This window comes from Amyelois transitella, chromosome 12 (assembly GCF_032362555.1).
Source record: "Amyelois transitella isolate CPQ chromosome 12, ilAmyTran1.1, whole genome shotgun sequence".
Lineage (NCBI taxonomy): Eukaryota > Metazoa > Arthropoda > Insecta > Lepidoptera > Pyralidae > Amyelois > Amyelois transitella.
Window position 1 is genome coordinate 2,046,268 of NC_083515.1, and position 25,333 is coordinate 2,071,600.

A 25,333-nucleotide genomic window follows, 5' to 3' on the forward strand; every position below is an offset into this window, starting at 1 on the left:
CACAAAAAATTTACAGTATTTAATATATTTTCAAGACAACATAAATAGAAGCTAAAATGAAGCGGGAGATAAATACTGTTTCATCTAGTGTTTTCTTTGTTTTTATGTTTTACTGTGAGACCCAAAGTGCCTTCCTGCATTCAATTAATTAATAATAACAATGGATAATTGTCAATCTATTGTTAAAATTGTAAAAAAATGATTATTTTAATTTTGGACTAATTTTAAATGCAATACCAATAAAAAATATAAGTTAACTAAATTTTTTTATTATTCTGTTCAATTCTGCTCAAAAGGTATAGCCAATGTGTATAGTATAAACGCTAGGACAATTTGATTATTAGAATTTTTATTTTCAAATTGCACTCTCGTATGGCATTTTTCATAATGACTGAGCATTATGTCTATTTTTTATCATTTAGTCCTCAATATAATATAGAGAACATGAAGAAAAAACTGACACTTCACAAATTGATGATAAGTAGCATCTGATAGACACAACATCGATACATTAATAAGGTTTAGTTAGTGAAACATAATATAATTATAAGCTTAGACTCGGAAGCCTTAACTTTGACATGCTTACCCTATATTGAAGACTGTGCTGTGAACAGCGAAAGAAGGAACTAATATTTCGACTTTCCACGATAGCAACATTGAACAGCACTTGAAAAACTATCAATGTCAATTTGAAAATCGATGTAAGTCGATGTCACTCACTTTTGTGATGTGATTCTGATTGTTCTAGAAAAGATACTAAGTCTGACGATTTTTGTTAGAATAATTATTAGGTCTTGCATTTGTAATATTCTTTAACTACAGCAGTTCTGTGTATTATTGTGTTGGACTGAAATGCCTTTGAGAAATTTTGTAAGTTACATTAACTGTATTCGAAGTCTGTAATCTTGCCTCGTATTCCGTAATATTCATCAGGGATTTTTTCTTTTGCACCTGATAACACGCTAACCCAATTTGTCCTAATGTGATTCATGAGTGCATAGATGATTTTCAGATTTCTTCAGCTGCATCACATTTTTGGCACATGTCCAAATGTAGTATCCTTGACTGTGTGTAATATTGCTGGAATATTAATGTAAATTAATGTGAAAATTGTTTTATGGTGTTGCTATGTGGATTAATGGATCATGATGTTCCACAGGACCGTTGATGCCTGCCTAAAATAACCCGAGTGAACCAGAGTGCCTTCTAACAGCCTGTTTTGAGGTTAGTCCCAGTTTTTCTGTTTATATATTACATGAATTTAATTTATATTAGGTTTATAATGCAAAAGGTTTCTATCAGCAGCCTGATTTTTTATTTTATGTGGTGTTGTCTGTTAAATATGTACATATCGTAACATATAATCTCTTTCAATAATGTGTAACAGTAAAATACAATAGTTAATGTACCAGCTTTGTGGCAATTATACATACCCTGAACTTTATGAGTTCAATTCTGATTTTTGTTCTCAGTGTTATTTTTATGAATTTATATTATAGTTGGTAAATTTGAGGGTTCATCATTCACTTGCATATTTTCAACTTGTTTTTCTTATGTTGTTGTTTATAAAAGAAATATATACAACAATATATTCATCAAACTGTAGCCAGGTTCATCAATCATTGACAAGGTGAATGATTTATCTATAAAGGGTCTAGCCGGATACGTATGACGAGTTGGCCCCCAAATGGGAATCAATATCGAAACTTGTGTTTTAATATCGACTTGATGTACAAACACGATTTATGTACTTTTCGCAACCGACTTCCGCATTGACTTTGAGATAGAGAGCAAAATATTCATATTCTTGACTTTTACTGAATGTGATATATCTCTGAAGCTAATTAAGATAAAGAAGTGAAACTAACGCGAGGTGTTAGGTTACATTACAGAGAGACCCTTTAAGGTTTATTGCCTCATTAAATATAAAGTTTACTCATTTTTGGAAAAGGAGTCATGTCATTACGTTTAATTTTGTAGTTTAATTATAAAATGGAATGTGTTGCAGGCGTGCCCTATACCACTTTAACAGTTGTTCACTAAACATAAATATCAAAAGTGACGGAAAGAGAGAGTAGATAAGTCTTGTCAATATTCAAGAACAGTTAAAAAATATATACAAAAACTAGAATTACAAATTAATTATTAAATTATACATGCAAAAGTAACTGTCTGTCTGTTACGCTTTCATGCCTAAACCACTTAACCTTTGTTGATGAACCAAACAGTTCAGGCATTACCAAAATGTTAACATTTTTCAGCTTTTATGTTTTGTCACTTCAATTACTTGGTTTGGTACCACCTCAGCTCTCCGAAACAAATAAATAAATACTCATTTAAAATGATGTTGAGTCTGCTCTCACACAAAGGAATAACGGGAATAAAAAAAAAATTCTTAACAATTTTTGGCAATAAAAGCGATAAAAACCGTGTCATCTAGATATCAGTGTGTTTTTTAATATGCGAAGGCGTAATATAGCCTCATTATTTACACGACCTTGCCTGTTTTCCGAGAACTGCGGAGATCGGTGTCATTCGGATTCCAGCGCCTTTTGTCTATGTGTTTACTTATCGGCATACATACATATAATCTATAGTCACGTCTATTGCCCTTGCAGGGTAGACAGAGCCAACAGTCTTGAAAAGACTGAACGGCCACATTCATGATGGAAATGAGCTTCAAATAGTGACGCTAAGTCGCCCATCGCCTAAAAGAATCCCAAGTTATAATATTACAATTATAATAAATCTAGGAATTATTGCTGTGATTTATTGTATTGATTCTGATTACCGTTTATTGTGTTCATTTTTTCACATTCATCCCTCTTAATATGAATGGTCGAAGCATTCACTAGAGATGTATTCTGTTTCTCTATAACTTGAATATGAATGAATTGCCAACGCACTTCGACCTCGGCCAGTGGGCGTCCAATGCGTAGATCATAGTCGTGTTTGCTTTACACTGCTGCCGAGACTTCTAGGGCGAGGTTGTAAATTAAATTTACATCTGCGAACTCTGTATTTGGAACGGTAATGAATAGTGATTTATTACCAGCCATATATTTAATTCATTTCATTCTTCGTGTCGCTTATGGCATTAAATAAATATGATTCTGTCGTTCCAATTCTGGATAAAATTAGTTTTTTTTTACATTTTTATGTTATATACTCTTACGTTTTATTGGGGCATATGAAATCACGTCTATATCCCTCACGGGATAGACAGAGCCAACAGTCTTGAAAAGACTGTTAGGCCACGTTCAACTTTTTGGTTTAATGATAGAATTGAGATTCAAATAGTGACAGGTTGCTAGCCCAAGGTCTAAAAGAAGATTCCCAAGTTTATATCCCTTAGTCGCCTTTAAGACATCAATGGAAAAGAGATGAATTGGTCCTATTCTTTTTCTATTGATGCTCGGAACCACACGGCACTTCTTTGGGGCAGTTTTTATTGAATTTAATGCCTACAAATGACACTCTTGCGATAACCTACATATTTTCCGTTTGATTCATTACTTATATATTTTCATTTAACGTTTTTAAAAGAAGCAACTGAACAAACCTACATATATCACGGTTCCCCTTCGCCTTCTGAGGTTTGCATATTACCAATACCTACTTAAAAATTTACGAAAATTTAGATTGTTTTTTATATAAGTATATAAAAAAAAAAACAAAATTTTTAATTACTATTTTATTGAACAAATTCCAGAAATTGACAGGTTGATTAATATTAAAACTATAAAATAATCCTTATTAAACTAATTCATTCATTTATTTAGGGACATTTCAACACTTGTCATACCTTTGGGTTTCACAACATTGGTAGACGTCAAATAAATTTAAAACTAAGTTTACTGCCGCTTCCAAAGCGTCAGTGCAGAAGAAGCGGTAACAAACTGCACTGCAGTATTTTATTCAATAACGTCAACTTCACAGTTATCCAAACTCAGATTAGATATGTGGACGAAAGAATACATTTTAATGTTTAATAGATTTATACGGAATTTAAATATAATTTATAGAAAACGATATTTATTTCAAACCAGATTATCGATCTCAATTGTGTTTTATGAGTGACGCATTTTTGCAATTTTGACTGTAGTCATCTTGATGTTTTATTGTTGAAACATGTGTTTTCAAACACAATCGTAATCAATTAATGAATAATCAGGTGGTGATTCACTACCGTCTTTCGACATTGATACAATTCTTTCAATAATTACAATGCAATTTCTCATAACTTTGTTTACACGAAATTATAATTTTAACGATTGGTGCCGTGTGGTTCCTGGCAACGAAACAAAAAATAAGGACCACTCCATTTCTTCCCCATGGACGTCATAAAAGGTGACTAAGGGATTATAAACTTGGGATTCTTCTTATATGCGATGGGCTAGCAAACTGTCACTATTTGAATCTCAATTCTATCATTAAGCCAAACAGCTGAACTTGACCTATTAGTCTTATCAAGACTATTGGCTCTGTCTACCCCGCAACAGATTTAGACGTGACTGTATGTATGTATAATTTGAATTACGAAATTGTTCACCTTTAATGATAGTGTAATTTATGTGAAAAAGTTTAGTTTAGACCGCTATTATTCATGAATCCATATTAAGTGATTTGAGTTTAATTATATAATAATTACATCACGCGCTTATATAAATTGATACGTCGTTATGAGTGATACTAGAATTTTAATTATTTTATGATCGAGTGTTCCGTTATCTTCACGATATTACGGTTGACAGGGTAAACTTATTTGATTATGGTCTCGTCTACGTCTGCGTCTGTGTCGATATCTGTCTCTATGGCATTGGCGATTTTTTCTCGACATTATCATTACAATCATGTTTTTTTTTGGTTTGGTAAAAGGCGGGTGTTCAAATTTAGATATAGTCGTCGGTTCAAGTTTTGGCCGTTTGTGTGTGATGTTTTTGTGTGATAATTATACCTAACTTCAACGAAATATAATTTTGAGACATTATTATAAACAAACACATACTGCATTAATGTTTTTTAAGCTGCACAACCAACTGGACTGCCATTGTCTGCAGCCCAAATATCTGCGTCTCTGTTTATTTAAACATCTTGCAAGAGATGAAACGATACATCTGTATGGAGTTACAGGACCGAATTTACTAATTAAAATAATTCTAGTAAAAATTGTTTTGAAGTATACGATCATATTTGAATTTTTGAATGAAAACCCGGAAAGTTAGGTAGAGCCCACATCATTCCATTTCCAACTCTACATACTTCTTCATCCAAATTTGTCACTACTTACTTCAAGACGTCCGTTTGATCAAGTTGCGTTGTAAGTAAGTGTATGGTTTTGAAGGGGAACGACCCTTTCAGATTTACCATACACTTACCTTATATTTTTGCTAAAACTTGATGTGGTTTTTGAGCCTTTAAAATTTTAAGATTCTATCGAAATATTAAAAAAAAAAACATTTAGGTAATTAATTAAGTTTTGTCGAAATTTACAAATTAGTTTTCTCAATTACGCTCTGTAGAACTTACAGATTGTAGAGTACTAATTTGTTTATGTTATGTGTGACCCTTCACAGCGCTTGGGCAAACCAGAATTAGGTACTTCTAGATATTCCGTCTCTGATCGGGTGCATTGATGAATCACGTTTAGTTCTGCATTTAGAATTTGACCTAAAAACAGGCCGTGTTGAGAAATGCTTGGTAATGTTAACAGTTCTTGATTGATGAGCGCTTTACTTACCACGTTGATTTCTTAGTGAATTTCGATGTGTTCGATTAAAATTCACTTTAATTGAAACCTGAATGACATCCAGAAGTTGTGCCATAATTTTTTTTTGTCTTCCTCATTACGAGAATACGTCTATTTGATATAGTGTTTACAAATGTTAGAATTTTTCATGTTGGTATGGTGACAAAAGAACAATATAGTCTGTGCAATTTGCTTCTCTTCCTATGCTGAAGACTTGACTCAATTTAGTTCATCTTTGTTTCTAAAGAAGTCAATGTTTTCATGATTGTTAGAACTGCTCTTATCAAAGAGTTGCTTGTCGGTGTACTGTTTGTAGGTACTAAATTGCAAACATTGTCTTTGTAAATAATGAATGAGTAAAAACGGCAAAACAAATGCAATTTTTTAATTCCCGATTGTATCATTGTTGTATGTTCGTTCAGGTAATTAATTCGCATTAATTGGATCCTTTGGTCCAAACCGTTGCATTCTTTGTTTTGCGAGCACAAAAACATGTTAATGTATAGGTATTTTTTTTTCTAAATCCGTTCTGAAATGAATTCGATACCCTATTATAATTCTTGTCATTCGAACGACACGTGACGTGAATCATTCCGTGTTATTTGTAACATTATTCAAACGAAACGGTGCGTAACAAAAGCACGACATCTGAACATTGGCATTGAGTTGTTGTCACAAGTTGTATGTAAAGGTATTACCCATTTCATTGCATTTTTGATGCACTTTCAATTTATAACTTTCGATTACCATACGCCTCAACTATTATGACTTTTCGGGCGGCATATATCTGATCATCTCACATACATGCAAACGTATTATATTATCACGTCTATATTCTTTGCGGGATAGACAGAGCCAACAGTCTTGAAAAGACCGAAAGGCCACGTTCAGCTGTATGGCTTTATAATGGAACTGAGATTCAAATAGTGACTGGTTGCTTGCGCATCGCCTACAAGATGAATTCCAAAATATTGGCTTATCCCTTAGTCGCTTTTTACGACATCCATGGGAAAGAAATGGAGTGGTCCTATTATTTAGTTCCGGGAACCATACGGCACTCACTCCTCCCATTAATAGAGAGAGAGGGGTATTATAAAACAACTTATCAACGCTCGTAAAAGACCGTGTTAGCGAACTGACATCATTGATTTTGCATAATTACCAAAAATAGTGAATTTTGGAGATGTTAAAATTACATAAGTATGATCTTTTGTACATATTATATAATTTAGATATCTACATTGACAGACTGACCAAATAATCTTGGGTAGCAGTTTCGCTTAACATAATGTGGAACTAGTCTTTAAGTCAATTAATCTCGTTGAAATGATGAGCCCGAGAACAACTAATTCAAGGTCAAGAACAGCTAATTCTCCGCGACAAATCGATTTTACATGAATCGATAGTTCCAGACTCAAGGCTCGAGTTATCAAGAGAGTTCTCTTAACTCAACACATACACCAAAATCAATGCAATTTTGAATAGAATAGATTTATTTTCAAAATTGGATACAAGGTATCACTTATTGACGTCACAATACTTAAATCTAATTATAACTACTACCGCTTCCAAAGCGCATGTGTAGAAGAAGCGGCGGAACAAACTACACTATCAATTTAACTTTTGTCAATTTACAAAGATGTATAATCTGAAATTGAAGCGTGCCCACACTGAGTTTTAGTACTTATAAGTTATCAATCTAAAACGCGGAACGCGGGTCTAACCGCTCTTCAGCCGTAACGCAGTATAACGACTGACTTTGAATAGTTTTTGCCGTGTGGTTCCCGGCGCTTAGTAAAAAAATAATAGGACCACTCCATCTCGTTCCTATGGATGTCGTAAAAGGCGACTAAGGGATAGGCTTATAAACTTGGCATTCATCTTTTGGGCGATGTGCTAGCAACCTGTCACTACCTATTTGAATCTCAATTTTATTATTACTAAGCCAAACAGCTGAACGGTGCCTACTATGTTTTTAGGACTATTGGCTCTGTTTACCCCGCAAGGGATATAGACGTGTTATATGTATGTATGAAAAGTTTCTCGTTTTAAAACTGTTTAGATGCGGGCCCGCTGCGCGCCTCTCACCTGCATTTTGTATGCTTTCAGTTATTCTAAGTATGTTGGCTTTGAATTTAAGCTCATGTCATTAGCACTTATCTGCCATCCTTGAGCTTAGTTTTAGGACCATTACAGGTTGAGAACGGCAGTAATTGTATTAAATACACAACTTATATATACATACATACATATGGTCACGTTTATATCCCTTACGGGGTAGACAGAGCCAACAGTCTTGAAAAGACTGAATGGCCACGTTCAGCTGTTTGGCTTAATGACAGAATTGAGATTTAAATAGTGACAGGTTGCTAGCCCATCGCCAAAAAAAGAATCCCGAGTTTTGTAAGCCTATCCCTTAGTCGCCTTTTACGACACCCATGGGAAAGAGATGGAGTGGTCCTATTCTTTTTTGTATTGGTGCCGGGAACCACACGGCACAACTTATACTCGCTAGTCATCTTGTAAATGCGTTGTTGCTTTGATTGATTCAATGGTTTTTGTTCCTTCGTCTTGAGATGTTTTTGTTTGTCTTTTGTGACCGTGGGTTCAGTGATGTATTGAGGCTTCTTTATAATGGTAATCATTTTTTCTTGAATAAGTTACAATATAGTTCTTAACTATTGAGGCACAGTTTTTGTGAACACCCATTCCACCACTCAAGGCGTCGTAATTAAATAAATATAAAAATATACGGAACAAATTACACTGATTGAGTTAGCCTCGAAGTAAGTTCGAAACTTGTGTTACGAGATACTAACTCAACGATACTATATTTTATAATAAATACTTATATAGATAAACATCCAAGACACAGGCCAATTAGAAAAAGTTCTTTTCTCATCATGCCCTGATCGGGATTCGAACCCGGGACCGCCGGTGTCACAGACAAGCGTACTACCGCTGCGCCACAGTCAGTTATAAAGTCTACTTTCTCTGTCTGTATGTATGCGCTAATCGTGGAAAGTTGTGATCGGATTTTGTTCTATTTGGAAATGTTGGAAAGAGTGTTTTCTGAGGTAGGTTTATTTATGTATAACTGCTACTTGTGCGAAGCTGGGACGGGTCGCTAGTATTTAATATAACAGAAATGGCTCGAGTGTTTTGTCTTACCTTTTTGTAAATATCAGCATGTTTGGAAATGGCTGCAGTATATAAAAAAAATATTTACCTTTTTGTAAATTTCTGTTATCAAGTTTATTTATTTTATTCACATTAACTCGTGTTATATTTTATGTTCGAAAGAAATTAGCCACTAAAGTCTGTAATAAAAGATTCTCTGACCATATTCTCGTATAAGGGTTCAAAAAAATTGTTTTTGATTTAAAAAAAAAAAGAAATTATTTTATACTTTATTTATCAAGATTTCAACCTATAACTGCCTCCGCAGCAAGGCACGCGCGACGCCGTCTTTATCGCGCGAAAAACTATCGCCCTTTCGCTTTTTATTATGATGTTAAACGGGACAGCGATAGTTTTTCGCGCGATAAAACGGCGTCGCACGTGACACGCTACGGGGGCTGGCAATCAATCTTTTGTCCAACCGCGCAAAATAAAGATTTCTGTGACCTTGAAACTTTAAAATCTTGACATACATTCTCGTTTGCTAATACATTTTAAATAACTACCTACATGCTTGCAATCCCAATTTACATTCCCGAAAACAACCCAATTTCTCCCGACATTTGGATTTATTGGCACGTGTTAATAAAAATCAGGCCGCAGCAACGTGTTTATGTTTTCGTTGTTTAGTTTTAAATTGAAATATATGTAGCGGAGAGAAGAATTAGTTATGTAATAAAACTTTTCTATCATGAAATAAATTTAAATAAAACCATTTGTAAGGGTGATCTCTCCACTCATTTCGCATGTTAATTTCACGCAGTGCGCTTATAATTCGCGTGACTTCATCAGGACAGAGTGTATCTTTGCAAATGTGATGCCGTGTCACGGTCCACTTGCCCCCCAGCAGGGCGGAACAGCTAATTCATGCATGATGACCACTCCTAGAATAGATATATACTATGAATATAGCATTATTCTGTGACCTCCATATTCTATTTATACACCTGCGAATTGTCACTAGGTAGGTATATCCTGTTTTCTGTAATTAATCATTTGTTTTTCTTTTTAATAGATTTAACTAGTGATTTGGTGTTATAGTTGGTTGTAGATTTAAAGATATTTAGGCATTATTAGTGGATATTAATTAAGAATTGAATACATTTGATTATCCTGAAATAAGACAAACCACATTAGATCTCTCCAATTCCTAATAAGTTTTTTTAATACAGTTTAAAAGTTTAAGTGAAATGTTTGTGAATAATAATATCCAAGTTCAGTCAGGTTGATGGATTCCTAAAAATATTGGAAAATTGGTTGTTTCCTTCTAATATTATTCTTATTAAGGACACTTTTGATTAAACATCATTTGTTCTTATCAGATTACTGTACTGCGATATGTCATCCTATTTGTAGGGTTATGGCAAAACATGAGTACTGTGTGTGTATTGTGAAACTTGAATATAAACAAAACATGAGTATGTTTAAGATGTACCCGTCGTTCAAATCTCCATTTTTCATAAATTTAATTACATTAGATTCAGTGATAGACAGAGTGTTGACAAAAACTTGAATTTTAGTCTTGATCTTGTGAACAGTATGAACTGTAAAAAGATGTTTTTGCAATGGACATAAAATATAAAGAAAATTTTATATGTAACACTGAATTTGATTGAGTTTGTGTGTAGTGAGATGGAATATGAGTATCTGAAAACCTATAAGACATTAAACCTAAACTAGTTTAATTCGTTCCAGTTGCATAGTTCCACTTGTCAACCCTAAAGATCTGATATGCAGCGGTGATCGTTCAATAAATAGGTTGCAAATTGCACTGACTCGTTGCCGCGTGGGTGATAATGAATCAACACCAGTGGGCAGCTCAAGGACTTCCCTTTTACTGCAGTTGATGAAGAAATTAATGCTTAGTTCATCATTTGTCTTATTAGTCTACAATTTTTGCATGATGCATGTGACATTATTCAGTTGTAAGCATTGGGAGTAGCATCAGTGTTCGTCTGAATCTTATTTCATTAGTATGTAATCTTGAAAAGAATTTTAGTAATATATGTCATGTTTTAGACATTTTATTAGATTTGCTGTAACGTTGACTTCTATTTATGATCATCACCAATATGTAGGTGTGAATATTTTACGTTTTTGTTGTTTTTATGTTTAATGAACAGTAATATTATTTTCTATTCCTGTCTCAGTTCTACATTTCTTTTTTCTTGTCATATGGCATGTTCTAGCTCATGTCAGTGGAGTTAAGTGGATCGTCAGCCATTAATTTCTTTACATTTCTTTCACTACATCCCTTGGAACCATGTAATTGGTGCAAATTTAAAACAATAGTAGTGTGTAGGTTACGCTCATTTCAATGAATTAAGTAATTAATAGTGTTTCTTTCTTTTCAATATATTATTTCGATAAATTTTTCCAAATATAACTTTGGAACCTTAAAAACTTCATGTTTTTATTTGTTAGGTTCCTTTCAGCCCGTAATATAGACCAGACGTCCACGTCCGCTCTTGATCTTCATCTCAAGAGTTCGCGTCGTGACGCAAGGAATATAATTCGTGTTGAGTTATTCCAAAAATATCTGTTTCGGCGTTCCATAGCCACCCACAACGCGCGCAAAACGCGCAGATCAGTCACATCGAATGAGTGGTGTTGAAGTCGTACCGACGGATATTAAGTGATCAATTGTAGAGAAAATTATCAAATACATGCAATTAGTGTTCATTGGATATGAAAGTGTAAAATGAAGCGAAATGTGAGTAGTTGTGAAGGTCTTTATATAATGTTATAGGTAATGGCGTTTGTTGGAAGCTCTGATGTCATGGTATTGCCAACAGGCGAAATGTTTTGTTTACATGCCATTTGCTTCCATTATCTTGATCCATTTAGATTTTTACACTTGTTTGAACGCGATTAAATTATCAAATGACTTTACGGTCAATTTGTATATTTAAATTTATATTAAATTCCCAGTTTAGTCTTAACTTTTTAATTCAAACTACCTTTTGGATAACATTTCATATTAGTTAACGAGTCTTCACTAAATTACTTGGTGCCCACATCACTACAATATTAAAATGTCATCCCCCGCGTCTGTCTCTTTTTAGTGTTCTTCTTTTAAACTAAGTCGAAGTTGTTTTTGCAGTTTTCTCAGTTCTTCATAGCATCATTTTTCAAAGGACCACTATGTGCAGCCGAGCCGCTAGTCAACACTGAACCAAAAGATCCAATTTATTAATATGATCTTTCACTTTATTGTCAGTTAGTATTTTCTATACTAAAAATGAATTCATCATTTCGATTTCTTAAATTTTGTTTTCATCTACGCCTCCAGCTTCGGCTTTCGTCTGGAGCATATAAATAGTTTGCTGATTAACCCTGAATTATTCTCATCACTTGTTTTCTTTTTCAACCATTTGTAATGTAATTTTATTTTATTACTAGCTGTGCCCGCGACTTCGTCCGCGTGGAATAGTTATTTTGGGCATCATTGAAGCCCTCAAGGATAAATAATTTTCCCCGTTTTTTTTCACGTTCTCCATTATTTCTTCGCTCCTATATAGTTGCAGCGTGATGTTATATAGCCTAAAGCCTTCCTCGATAAATGGTCTAGCCAACACAATAAGAATTTTTCAATTCGAACCAGTACTTGACGCGTTCAAACAAACAAACAAACTCTTCAGCTTTATAATATTAGTATAGATTTTGCATTTACATGATTCTTCGTTTAATTTCGAATTAACATTATTATTAAAGTTTATAGGGAGCTAGTTAGACATAGATTAGTAAATTCGTCTTGTCTTATTATGTAAAAAAAGAACAGAAACGTTTTAGCAACACGTGACTTGCCATACGATGACACATAAACAGCTAGCGAGGTGTTTGATTAGCACTTAGTACCAGTATATCCTAAACTTTGTACATAGTTGATATTTTGCATCTCTTGAGTTGTACTACTAGTCCAGTCAAAATAGACATGTCAGGTTGCAATAATTCGCATAGAGCTGAAAATTGGTACAAACCTCTAATATATGAATGCAAATAATATGTCAAAAGTCCCCGTCGATCCCATGTTGCTAAAAAAGTTATTCTATATTATAGGAATAAACTTTTGATATTATTTGTATTCATATTTAGAGGTTTATACCAATTTTCAGCTCTATGCGAATTATTGCAAGGTTAGCCCTATTTTTTGGTCTATTTTGACTGGACTATACGTCAACGTCAAATTCAATCAAAAGTTCGCCATTTAAAAGCCCATTTAAAATAACTTTCTGTGGTTGGTCTTAGATAATGTTAGATCAATTTTCAAATCTTGAAGAGCGTCGGTGCGTGTAAAAATCACAGATTCAAATTCCACTTCGGTCATGTTTCAATTACTATTTTAGAAGTTATGTACATTAGTTTAAATACTAACCGATGATTTTAAGGGAAGGGCAAATATCGTGAAGAAATCTGCGTATTCAGCCATCTGGATGTGTAATGGCATTCCTCTGCAAAGGTTGCCACAGCTTTTTTATTAGTATTATTATAATCGACATGTGAACCATAGGTCATTAGCCTTGCTGGCTTTTGGGACAGAACAGCTGATCTGTTTTGTTCATCATTACCATCACGTGTTAATTTTGATACATCCACATTCCATTATATGAATTGTGAACAACTACATATCAATTGTTATTCAATTTTTTACCTTCCTGTTTGTATCTCAGCTGATACTATGCCAGTTTATTTCTCTATATGAAAACTAATTAATTTTCCATCCTAGAACAAAAAAAGAAGTTATCCTTTCCTTACTGAAGGAGTATTGGACAAAAATACTTAAAAATGATACCAAGTGTATTATAGCGTTTGTATGAATTCAATATTTTGGATAATTTTGGCCGACACCCTACAATTTTATTCTTTGTATGGATTTTTCATTAATCAAAAGTTTTATAAGGAGCGCCGAAGGAGACAGTTTTTAATAAACAAGCGTTGTGATTGCCATTGTCTTGTCATCATCCATATATCCATACATATAATAAAACTGTAACTGAATTTTGTCTGTACATTGAAGATATTTAAGAAAAAAAATTATAAGGGGTCTTTTTAGGGTCAATAGAAGCCAAAACAATTTTTTTTAGAATTTTTGTCTGTCTGTCTGTCTGTCTGTCTGTCCGTCTGTCTGTCTGTATGTTTGTACGCGCATCACGCAAAATCTACCGAACGGATCTGAACGAAATTCGGCACAGATATAGTTAGTAAACTGGATTAGAATATAGGCTACTTTTTATCCTGAAATTCTATCCCATGGGGATGAAATAGGGGGTGCAAGTTTGTATGGAACTTCGTCATTTTTGAATCGATATAAAGAGCTATAAATAATTATACATACATACATACATATGGTCACGTCTATATCCCTTGCGGGGTAGACAGAGCCAACAGTCTTGAAAAGACTGAATGGCCACGTTCAGCTATTTGGCTTAATGATAGAATTGAGATTCAAATAGTGACAGGTTGCTAACCCAACGCCTAAAAAAGAATCCCAAGTTTGTAAGCCTATCCCTTAGTCGCCTTTTACGACATCCATGGGAAAGAGATGAAGTGGTCCTATTCTTTTTTATGTTGGTGCCGGGAACCACACGGCACTATAAATAATTAATCCTTATATTTATTATACATACATACATACATATAATCACGTCTATATCCCTTGCGGGGTAGACAGAGCCAACAGTCCTGAGCGGACTGATAGGCCACGTTCAGCTATTTGGCTTTAAGATAGAATTGAGATTCGAATAGTGACAAGTTGCTAGCCTATCGCCTAAAAAAAGAATCTCAAGTTTGTAAGCCTATCCCTTAGTCGCCTTTTACGACATCCATGGGAAAGAGATGGAGTGGTCCTATTCTTTTTTGTATTGGTGCCGGGAACCACACGGCACTTTATTTATTATGATGATGATGATTAAGAAAATAGCAATTTATTGATTTAATTCAAAATGCTTTGTTTATTGATTTAGTTCCCGTGGTTTAGATATTTATTTTTTGACCACCCGATACGAGATGGCGCCTCATGAGAATTTAAGAAATAACACGAATGTAGCCGCTGGCAAAATTTTTAATTAATTAATTAATTAAGTTTTAATTAAGTAATTTTAGTTTCGCCAGTACTTACCGTTTCACCACATCTTTAAGAAGATTTTTTTTTATGTATGAGAAGATTTTTTGTATGTAGGTAGTTTGACGAACCCCGCATCGGCGACGGTTGCCATGTTCCTCAAGATTAGCAGGAATAACACACATGTAGTAACGCCAGTACTTACCGTTTCATTGATTTAGTTCCCGTGGTTTAGATATTTGACCACCCGATACGAGATGGCGCCACATGAGAATTTAAGAAATAACACGAGGAGCCGCTGGCAAAATTTTTAATTAATTAATTAAAAATTATTTTTTCATTGATTTAGTTTCCATGGTTTAGACATTTACTTATTTGGAGAAAAATAACAGGGAATCGCATTATGGGGGGTACCACTGTATTATTTTGTGGTGATTTCCGCCAGACTACCCGTCATAAGCCGAGGTACTACAGCTGATGAAGTAAGCGCATGTCTCAAACGTTCCATACTCTGGCCTCAGTTTAAGAAATTAAGTCTAACACGTAATATGAGACCTCAGTTGGGTGGTGATCCTCGAGCGCAAGAATTCTCAGATGTGTTATTAAAAATCGGTAATGGTACGTTGCCTGAATGGAACGGATTGGTGACTCTGCCTGAGAACCTCTGTCAAGTAGTTACTTCGGTGGACGAACTTATTCATTTCGTTTATGGAGACCTATCTCAAATAATTCATCACGAGGATTCTTGGATATGCGAGCGAGCAATCCTAACACCCAAAAATGAGCAACCAGCTGATAATAATTTAAGTATTTTGGAAAAAAACATTATATACCAATCCATAAATACAGTTTTAGATAGTACCGATGCTACAACTTATCCGGTAGAGTTCCTTAATTCACTTTCGGCATCTGGACTGCCCGCGCATATAATTGCACTAAAAGTAGGCATTCCAACTTAACGCCGCCGAAACGTTGTAATGGGACTCGCCTTAAAGTGGTGTCGCTTCATAACAATATTATAGAAGCTAAAATTCTTACTGGTTGTGCAGCTGTTGAAATTGTTTTTATACCGCGCATTCCCCTCATTCCCAACAACTTTCCATTTCAATTTAAGCGTGTACAGTTTCCAGTGGCTATATGTTTCACGATGACAATTAACAAATCGCAAGGTCAAACGCTTGGAGCAGCCGGAGTCGACCTCAGGACGAACTGCTTCTCACACAGCTCTACGTCGCTTGCTCGCGGGTCACCAGCTGTGACAGTTTATTTGTGATGTCTCCAATGGGCAAGACAGCAAATATTGTATACAAAGAGATACTTTAACTTTCCATTATTATAATTTCCTTTTAGAATTTGGTCGTTTTTTAACAGCTGCGCCCCCGGGACTTTGCTTTTGTAGGAAAAATAAACTATGTTCTATTCTAGGCATCATTCTTTCCGTGTACGTAAGTTTCATCAAAATCCATCCAGTAGAATTTGCGTGATTGAATAGCATCCTCAAACACGCACTCACGTAGGTACATCTATTTTTTTTTCATAATATTAGTTTATGTCAATGCAAGGCTCTTTATCTAAGCAATCTTTTTATGGAAGCGAAATTAACGCAGGCGAAGCCGCGGGCAAATGCTAGTGGTTTATAAATATGGTCGTTGATTGCAGTGTTTGCTCTTACGGTGTAGGCTTTCGAATTTATTAGCGCCTTTCGAAATCATCGAACGTATTTTCCAAAGGATTAATTGCTTTTTGTTCTTCCTAAAGCTTTTATTTAATTTATATCTGATAATCACCCTTTTCCACATCATTCTTAATTTTGTCAGCAGGTTTTAGTTTTGCTAGTTTTAATGCCAATTCCATTTATTCCAATTTTTGCTTCTTGTGAGAATCCCTCGATCCCTTTTCGGAACATTGTCGAAAACGTTTCTCGAAAAGTCCTTAAAAATGCAGTACGCAGGCGCACGCCGGCCCTCGTACCACGTTTCGGTCTTCACAGTCGGACGGAGCGATACAGCCGAACAATAAAGCTGTGTGGGTTGAAAACATGGCCGTTCTATGGTACGGGGTCTCCCAACTCCCCAACCACGTTACTGACGTCTCTCGAACGTTCTCGCCTCGTCGAGAAGCATCGAGTTCGTGCCACTTGTATAAATACGATTCGGGGCCAGCGTCGACTGCAGTATACGAACAGAATCGGTGAAAAGAGTTACTCCTTGCGAGTTATCAGTATTACAGCGTGCTATTGTAGTGAAGTGTTTACCTGTGATACGATCCAGTTATATTATTATGGAATCTCCAGTAGTTGTTGAAAAACCACCCGAGTATCATGGAAAGGGAGCGAGGGATAATGAAGTGAGTAATTTTAATTAATGAAATGTGTTAATTTAAATTCTTAAATCATAATTTAAAAAAAAAACTATCATAAATAAAAGTTTAATTGATTGATTGTTACTTTACAATCAATTTTAATAGTTTTCATTTACCACAAATAAATAAAGCAAATTTAATCTAAAGTTTATAAAGAAATAAACAGATGCGAAATTAGTTTCAATTTGAATTATAATATTTTTTTTTTATATTTGTATAAAAATTTTTTAATCCATACTTGTTCATATAAAGTGATTTAAGTCAATGTTAAGAATTAAAGTCCATTTATATATACAGATTATACTTAATTTCGTAATAATCAAAATTTTATTCACTCATAAATTAAAAGATACCTATAGTACCTTTTAAAAATTTCTGATAATAAGAATTTAACTTTCAACTTTCTTTTGTTAAGTAATGTTTATCCTTGTAAGACAAAAAATTTGCATACTGTATCTTTAACTGTACGATGAGTTAATGTTTATCGCATTTAGCAAAGCGGAATGACCCGTTCTGTAAATATTATACCTTCTTGGCCGTTGGAACATTGCCAAAAATGGTCCACCACTAGAGTCCAAATTTCAAGACTTAGTCATTGAATATGTTTTTTAAAATAAGTATTCTAAATTTGATTACATAGTTTCTTAGTGTGACAATGCTAAATTACAACTATCGTTAAGAAAATATCCCAATATTTTTTATAAGTATTTTTTGGTAATTAATTTATGTACACCACTCACGTTCCATTAGCTTTGAGTTCCAAAAAAATCCAGATCTTATGGTATCATGCAAATTAATTATTAAATTATTCTTTTCATAAGTGCTGAATGATCTAGAAATTTTACTTGCATTTCATCAGGTCGTTCTTATTAATTTATAAATTTTATCGGGGTAGCTTATATGGTTTATTACGCCTTTGTTCCGCCTAATTATGTCAAGTGTTCCTGCGTAGAAGTGTATCACTTTTAAAATATGGAAACTTTGGTAGTAATGAACACATTTCTGGCTAGCTTCCAATAGCCGAAAGGCAATTATATCCAAGATGTGTAATTCTTAATTTGCTAAAAAGCAAAATTGAGTGTGATTAACTGTTTGAATGGCCCGTAAATACGTCGTACCAAGTAATTTTTATCTTTTCAAAGTACTTACGCCATAAATAAATGCCGTTATATCAGCAAAAAAAAAAAATTAAAATATGTTAAAATATTATAATAAAATATATTTTGTTACGAAATTTAAATAATAATAAAAGCACGGGCTGGCTGTCACAACAAATGACGTCACACACGTTTGCGGTATTAGTCAGCCGACGACCTGGCGGCGGTGGGCCGCGCAGCTGTTAATGTAACGCCTTTTATAGAGCTCGGTGAAATATACGAAACAAAGATTGGAAACCAAAAACAAAATAGTGGACAAAGTGCCAATTTGAACAAATATCACAATTTATAGTGTCGAAATAATCATAAGTAAATAATAATGAAATATATGTTTACTTGATAATACAAAATTATGAAGAAAGATCAATTGTGAACTAATTTAATTTAATATCAGAATTTATAGTTTCGCAAAATACGTGACAAATCTTATGAAATTATGGGTTTACTTGATTGCAAATTACAAAATTATTTATGTTTAAGTAAACATATGTGTCGCGAACAGTACAATTTAGTTTTAAAACAACTATATTTGATTCATTTCCAACACTGATTTATTCTAATGTTATATAGTTAATCAGGGTTCTGGCGTCTATAATTGTATCTGCAAACTTCTTTCATGTTTAAAATTCTTGTGATTATCTTTAATTTTAATAATATCTCTGGATTGGAGGCTTCCTTGTTCTAAAAATAGTTATTTTTCGATTGATGCAGCAATATATTTCTGTAACTGATATCTAATCAAAGCTCGCTTCCTACTGCCGAATGCATTCTGATCTAAATGCGGTTCGCCTCTCATCCTCTTAATATCATGCTCGTAATCCCTCTTTTAGTATCGGTCATTCACATTGCAATTTAAAGCCTCAAGTGTGTTGTGTCTGAACTTATTTTTGAGTTAGGCATTTCAAAGACTTGGTACGTTTGGCGTAAGTTAAATATTTGGGCAGATTTATTTTTGGTGAAGGGTTGCGCAATTGGCTGGCTCTTACGTAAATCAAAGTTTGTATTATAACGACAACAATAATCGGACACGTGAGCGTTTTTGCGAGGCAAGTTCACGGTCGGCTGCTAATGGCTGAGGCTTCGCAAATCATCACGACATGTAAATATTTACCTTAGTATAACCAACTTGATGCTGATCTCATCCATGTTTTTGTAAGACATTAAAATCTAAGAGACGATAAGACGTTAACACAGTCGCAGATTCAGAACGCCTACCAGATGCAAATATGGTCGAATGTTCCAATCGAGACTCTAGCTTGATAAGATGGCGATTTCCGGATATTCTACGCTTAATCCTGTTATGGTAAAGTCGTGGGATACTAAATGACTCAAGTAGTAAGATTATATGGGTCATCGTTGGTTCATTTGCCATATCGGTAGTTATCAGAACAAGTCTGAGTTAATGAGTTAGGTATTTGCAATACAAAAACGTATCGTGCATTCATTTTTCGTTTGGAATTGCTAATGTCTGTACCGTTAATATTCAGTCAATCATTCAATTTGAATGATGATGCTTAGTTCCTGGCTTTAGGTCAATGAACTTGTCGTTACGTCAGCCGGTATTATAATTCGGTTGTGTTTTGCATTCAAATTGAACATTGATATTTTCTACGATATGTTTTCACTAAGTACCTTTAATATCTTTTTAAATTTCAACACGTATTATATTGTTTAGGTTAGGATACTTCTTTCAGGGATTAACGATTATTCGTGTTTATATAATAATTACATTGCTTAGTTTTAGTTTTTCCTTCTCTTAATACAATTCTGCTACAAGTTTATTTATTTATGTTTGAAAAACATCAATATTTGGTTTTCTCAACCAGTGCATTTTTGTACTGTCCGTTTGGTCACGAACTTGTTCACGTGCCATACTAACATTGCCGTCTCCTAATCGTCCTCTCTCGTTGCAAATGACGCAACGCCGCTTTTTGTACGGCTGCCCACTCGGTGATGTCATCGCAGTCATCGAACAGGTTTTGAGCGCGACAAACTAAAGAGTTTTCTTTTTTTTTCCTCATCGACTACATCTCCATCACGATCTTGAATTTTATTATGTGTATGCGCAAATGCGCCTTCATCTATTGGCATTACGTCCTGCTGCAGAAAATTCTTAATTTCTATAAAATATTATAATACTTGTATTATTTTAGGGGTAATGGTTATTTTTTTTCATTTGCGATTATCTGAAGATTCATAATTATTTGGTGATACTTTTGAATAGAATAATCAGACATCTACATGATAACATTTGCTGTAACTGTTGCATTTTTGCCATAACACATAATTATTCAATGGTTAACTGGAAGAGATCCCTAAATGGGATTATTCCACCTTTGATATTTTGTCTTCCAAATTTACTGTATCTTTGTGTTCTTTCGTATGTACGATAATGCGTTAAGATATTACAAACGAACAAAACGTAGTGTGGCACAGAAACATACAAAAGAACTAAGCAAAACAAATATGCCCATATTTATGATAACCCAAATGCCATTCTGGTCGAACGAATGCTTAATTTGAATATTGTTTGTTTCGCTGAAATTGCAAAATCTACCGCCCACTCAGCTCCAGAAAAGATATTCCTTCCACGAACAACGCAATATAGGTACCTCATTACTACTGTGTGGGCGTCAATATTCATTATTAATACAGATTTGCATTCAAGCGTCGCATGTTCAAATTGCAATTTGTTGATCATTAATTGTTGGATATTGATTTGAGTGCAGCTGTGATTTGAATTTTAATAACAATCAAGTGTCCATTCATAACTGTGTACTTAGTTCCAATTGAATGTTGAAACTATGTCTGAAACTGAGTTAGTCTCATAAGATTTTGTTGTATGAAATAAGCTATTACTCTTTATTTATTTTTTCACCTACTTAAATCAAGGAGGAGGTTCTCAATTCCACAGTTTTTTTAATGTATTAATATCAGAGTCCCGCCATCGAGTCACGAAAGTCGCGACAGTAAGGCCGTCTCGGCCGGCCTTGCCTTATTTGGTAGTCTCTTCGTCGCAACAGAAGTTCACTAGGTACCTATAACACCTGCTGTTTGTATCTGTAATGTACTTACTCCACGAGAAATAGTGTTAAGCTTCCTGTATAACGAATGCCGTTTGGTTTTTTATGAACGTTGAGTTGACACAACTTGGCGTCAAGTAATCGATTCCTTGTCATTGTGCCTACCTACGTTTACCTGATATATTTTTGTGGTCTGATGTTTCCTCAATATTTGTTAAAAGAGTCTTCTTTTCATTTTGCAACCAGGATCTCGCCAGTGATTGTCTTTTTGTCATGTGATCACTAATTTTACTGAGATTTCCCAATAATTTTCTTTTGAAGAAAGGAAGGAAGATTTATAAGAAATATTTAGGGTGCCACCATCTTCCAAGTGTGAACCTCATAGGTGGTTTGGATTGAAATCCTAATTTCATCTTCTTTGGAAGTCAGAAGTGTACACATACGATAGATTAAGTACCTTTGTCGAGATATGAGTACATACATATCATCAAGTCTGTATCCCTTGCGGGGTAGACAGACCCAACTGTCTCGAAAAGATTTATAGGTCACGTTCAGCTGTTTGGCTTAATGATAGAATTGAGATTCAAATAGTGACAGATTGCTAGCCCATCGCCTAAAATAAGAATCCTAAGTTCATAATATAAATACCCGTTAACCCTTCTTTGCATGATGATGGAAATTTCAATCATAACATTTAGTGAAGAAAAAAAGGTACTCAAAAACTGTAAACTTTAAATTTGTTGTTGCTGGCAACTTTATAAATGACTATTGCGTACAACAAAACTCCTAGTACCAGTCTACTAGAAGAATAATTACAATAAAAAAAAGAAAGGTCACTTCGGTGTAAATTTCCCAAATGTAAAGGCTATTCCACAATTTCGTGTAATCAATGTGGAGTTGATTTGTGCTTGAATAATAATAATAATTGTTTTTTAAATTATCATTTAGAATTAAGGAGAATAAGTAAACAATATCTTTTGACTTATTTAGTACTAAGCTATATATGTAACAATGCATAATGATGTAAATTTTCATCACTGTTTTTTAAATAATTCAAATTCTTATTTATACTAGGATTTTTTTAAATATTTTTCCTTTAATCTAGAGCATTAATTACATCAACCTGATTTATTTTAAAAAAATTGGAAAAATCATGCAATGAAGGGTTAAATATTAAACACATCGTCTAAAATAAACGTTTTTGTCAACAGCGCGTGTTCCCATTCGACGAGGAGGACGGGTCCGGCGCGTGGAGCGAGCTAGCGGCGCGGCACCCCGACATCGCGGCGCGGCTGCGACAGCGGCCCGCGGCCTGGGCCAGGAAGCGGCGGCCGTCCAGCCAGGACCACACTGACGGTAACTTGTCTCACCATTGTCATTGTTGTCGCCAGAATCATCGTCTGTCTCGATTATTGTTCAAATAACGTTTTTGTCGTCATAATTATGTTGAAATCGAAAGCGATAAATTGATTAATTACCAATCTGTTAAAGATATGACACGATTTGAAATCCAGTCTTGTGCACTCTTTGAATATTTCTTACAGTCAAATAGTACACAAATACTGAATTTCGTTTTCTCCTTTGCAGGTTTTATAAAAAAACGCATTACGTTATTTCCAGATTTTGGAGACGAATTCGGTGGCTTCGACAGATTTCCCTTCGACGACATCCCGCCGGAGTTCAGGGAACATTTCCCGTCACGTTGGAACCGACGGTTTGCTCCCCGTGACGAACCAGACGCGCAGACACATCCCCAGCAGCCACAACAGCAGCAGCCACCACCACAGCAACAGCAGCCGTCCACACAGCAACAAACTACCTCCACACAAACAGAACAGAACGCTGGTCCCGCGCACGACCACACATATTTACCACAATACGGACTCAGGAACACAGTAGATCTAGGACAAAAAAGCCCCGCGGACCCCAGCTTGGTTGATGCTGAGGAGCGAAGCCAGCGGTCTATGTCAGCGCCGCCCGACCACCGGGCGAACCAGACTCCCAGCAAAATGAGCGACCAGAACCACCACGAACAGCCACACACCGAGTCGTCCAATGTCAGACACATACCCATATTTGTGGAGGGCAGGGACGAGCCCGTGATCAACAAGAATGTCGACCACGGCGAGCCCAAGCAGGCGTACGCGCCGCCGCCGCAGCCGCACGTGGATCGAGAGCAGTACTTCGCGGACGACGGCGCGGCCGGTTTCCACGCGCCGACAAACTTCTCCAGAGCTTTTGGAACTCCTTTCAACACCTTCAGACAAGGCCCGCCGCAACCGTACGCCCAGCAGAAAGTGTATCCGCAAACTGCTTACTCCAACACCTCCCCGCGGAGATCTCAGTCGCCGAAACCTCACTTCCCTGAAAAGAAATTTGGAAACGTGCCGCCCATGCATCATGAATTCTTTAAACCGGCGCAGAAGAGTCAGCCGCCGCCGCAGCAGCGTGCGCCTCAACAGCAACCACCACCTCAACCGGAGCCTCCACAGCAACACAAGCAGCCGACCCCGCCGCGGCAGGAACCGCAGCCGCAGCAAGAACAGGCCCCTCCGCAACCCAAACCCCAGCCGGCCAACGATCCCATCTGCCAGATCCTCAGCATCCAGACTGACGTTCTGAACCTAATGACGGAGGTCGAGAACTTTACCGGTACTAAAAAAGACAAAAAATACATTTTCTTAGATGAGATGCTGACGAGGAATCTCATTAAATTAGATAATATTGAAACTGACGGCAAGGAGAACATCAGGCAGGCAAGGAAGGAGGCGATCAGGTGTATACAGAAATGTATTGCGGTGCTTGAAGCGAAGGCGGATAACAAGAATCTGAGCACTCCTCAGCCGCAGGAACAGCCGCAAGAGGCGCCTCTGGACGTGGAAATGAAGGAGAATTCTGAAGCGCCAAAAGAGAACGCGGTAGCTGTCACTGAGAACGGCGAAGTTGAAATGAAGGAGGCCACCAAAGAGGAAGAGAAGAGTGAACAGCAGCCGGAGCAGCAGAATGGTCAGCCCAAAGCGGAGGAGCAATCTGAGCCCGCGCCCGATAACAAGGAAAACGAGCAGACACAGACAGTGGACACGCGACCAGAGGAAAACCAGGCCCCGGAGGAACCTAAAGCTGAAAAGAAAAAGGACGACCCAAAGAAACCCAAAGCCAAAAACGCGAAGAAACGCGACAAGAGCAAAGACAACAAGCCCGAAGTTAACAATAAGCAAGCCGAAGTGATGCAAGTGGACGACAAAGGCGACAAGTCGGAGTCACAGACTATGGAAGTGGACAGTGCTGCTAGTCAATAAATTAAGGCGACTCTTAGTGAATATTTGTAGATACAGTTGCAATAAAACGCACGGGGCCTAAACTTTCTTCCTCTTTTGTGTCGTTCGTTGCATAACATATGGTGTTAACTATACATACTATAGTGTTTACGTTTGTACAGCTACGTGATTAATGTTAAAGTATGATGTGTAAAGCGATTTGTTGTCTAGGATTTTTAATAGAATTGTTAAGATCCTAATTATATTTAATTAATTTATTGTTTATCGACTTGAAACACACAATTTTCTCAATAAATGATGGATCCACAGCTTGCGTTTTTTATTTTTATTATAATTTACTACAGGAAATGATACAAAATATAAATTACAAATAATTTATTTTATGATTTTATAAATACATAGGTCTACAATATACTTACATATTCAGTTTCAGAATATATTTCAAATATAATATTTAAAAAAAAAACTGATTATTATGTTTAAAGTATGAAAGTTTATACGATCTTGCCAAGCTACCTATCACA

General features: G+C 35.6%; 1 protein-coding gene across 3 annotated transcripts; it reads left to right on the forward strand.

Moving 5' to 3' along the window:
• Positions 1 to 701: 701 nt before the first annotated feature.
• Positions 702 to 25,117, forward strand: LOC106142697 (BAG domain-containing protein Samui). Of its 3 annotated transcripts, none has more exons than XR_001228871.2 (3): positions 702 to 870; positions 1,160 to 1,224; positions 22,743 to 22,880. XR_001228871.2 is itself a non-coding variant. In XM_060946868.1 (3 exons), exons 1-3 carry the CDS (start codon positions 11,631 to 11,633, stop codon positions 24,828 to 24,830), a joined length of 1,836 nt encoding a protein of 611 aa, XP_060802851.1. In that variant the 5' UTR covers positions 11,501 to 11,630; the 3' UTR covers positions 24,831 to 25,117. The 3 variants fall into 3 exon arrangements, 2 of the variants coding, with proteins under 2 accessions (XP_060802851.1, XP_013200021.1); XM_060946868.1 differs by lacking the exons at positions 702 to 870; positions 1,160 to 1,224 and adding exons at positions 11,501 to 11,642; positions 23,152 to 25,117 and having other exon boundaries at positions 22,743 to 22,887; XM_013344567.2 differs by lacking the exons at positions 702 to 870; positions 1,160 to 1,224 and adding exons at positions 17,153 to 17,336; positions 23,152 to 25,117 and having other exon boundaries at positions 22,743 to 22,887.
• The last annotated feature ends 216 nt before the right edge of the window (positions 25,118 to 25,333 follow it).

Coding starts and splice junctions, on each gene's coding strand:
- LOC106142697 (XM_013344567.2), top strand. CDS start 17,271: ATGGAATCTCCAGTAGTTGTTGAAAAACCACCCGAGTATCATGGAAAG. Junction 17,337..22,742: donor AGGGAGCGAGGGATAATGAA/GTGAGTAATTTT, acceptor TTTTGTCAACAG/CGCGTGTTCCCATTCGACGA. Junction 22,888..23,151: donor CAGCCAGGACCACACTGACG/GTAACTTGTCTC, acceptor CGTTATTTCCAG/ATTTTGGAGACGAATTCGGT.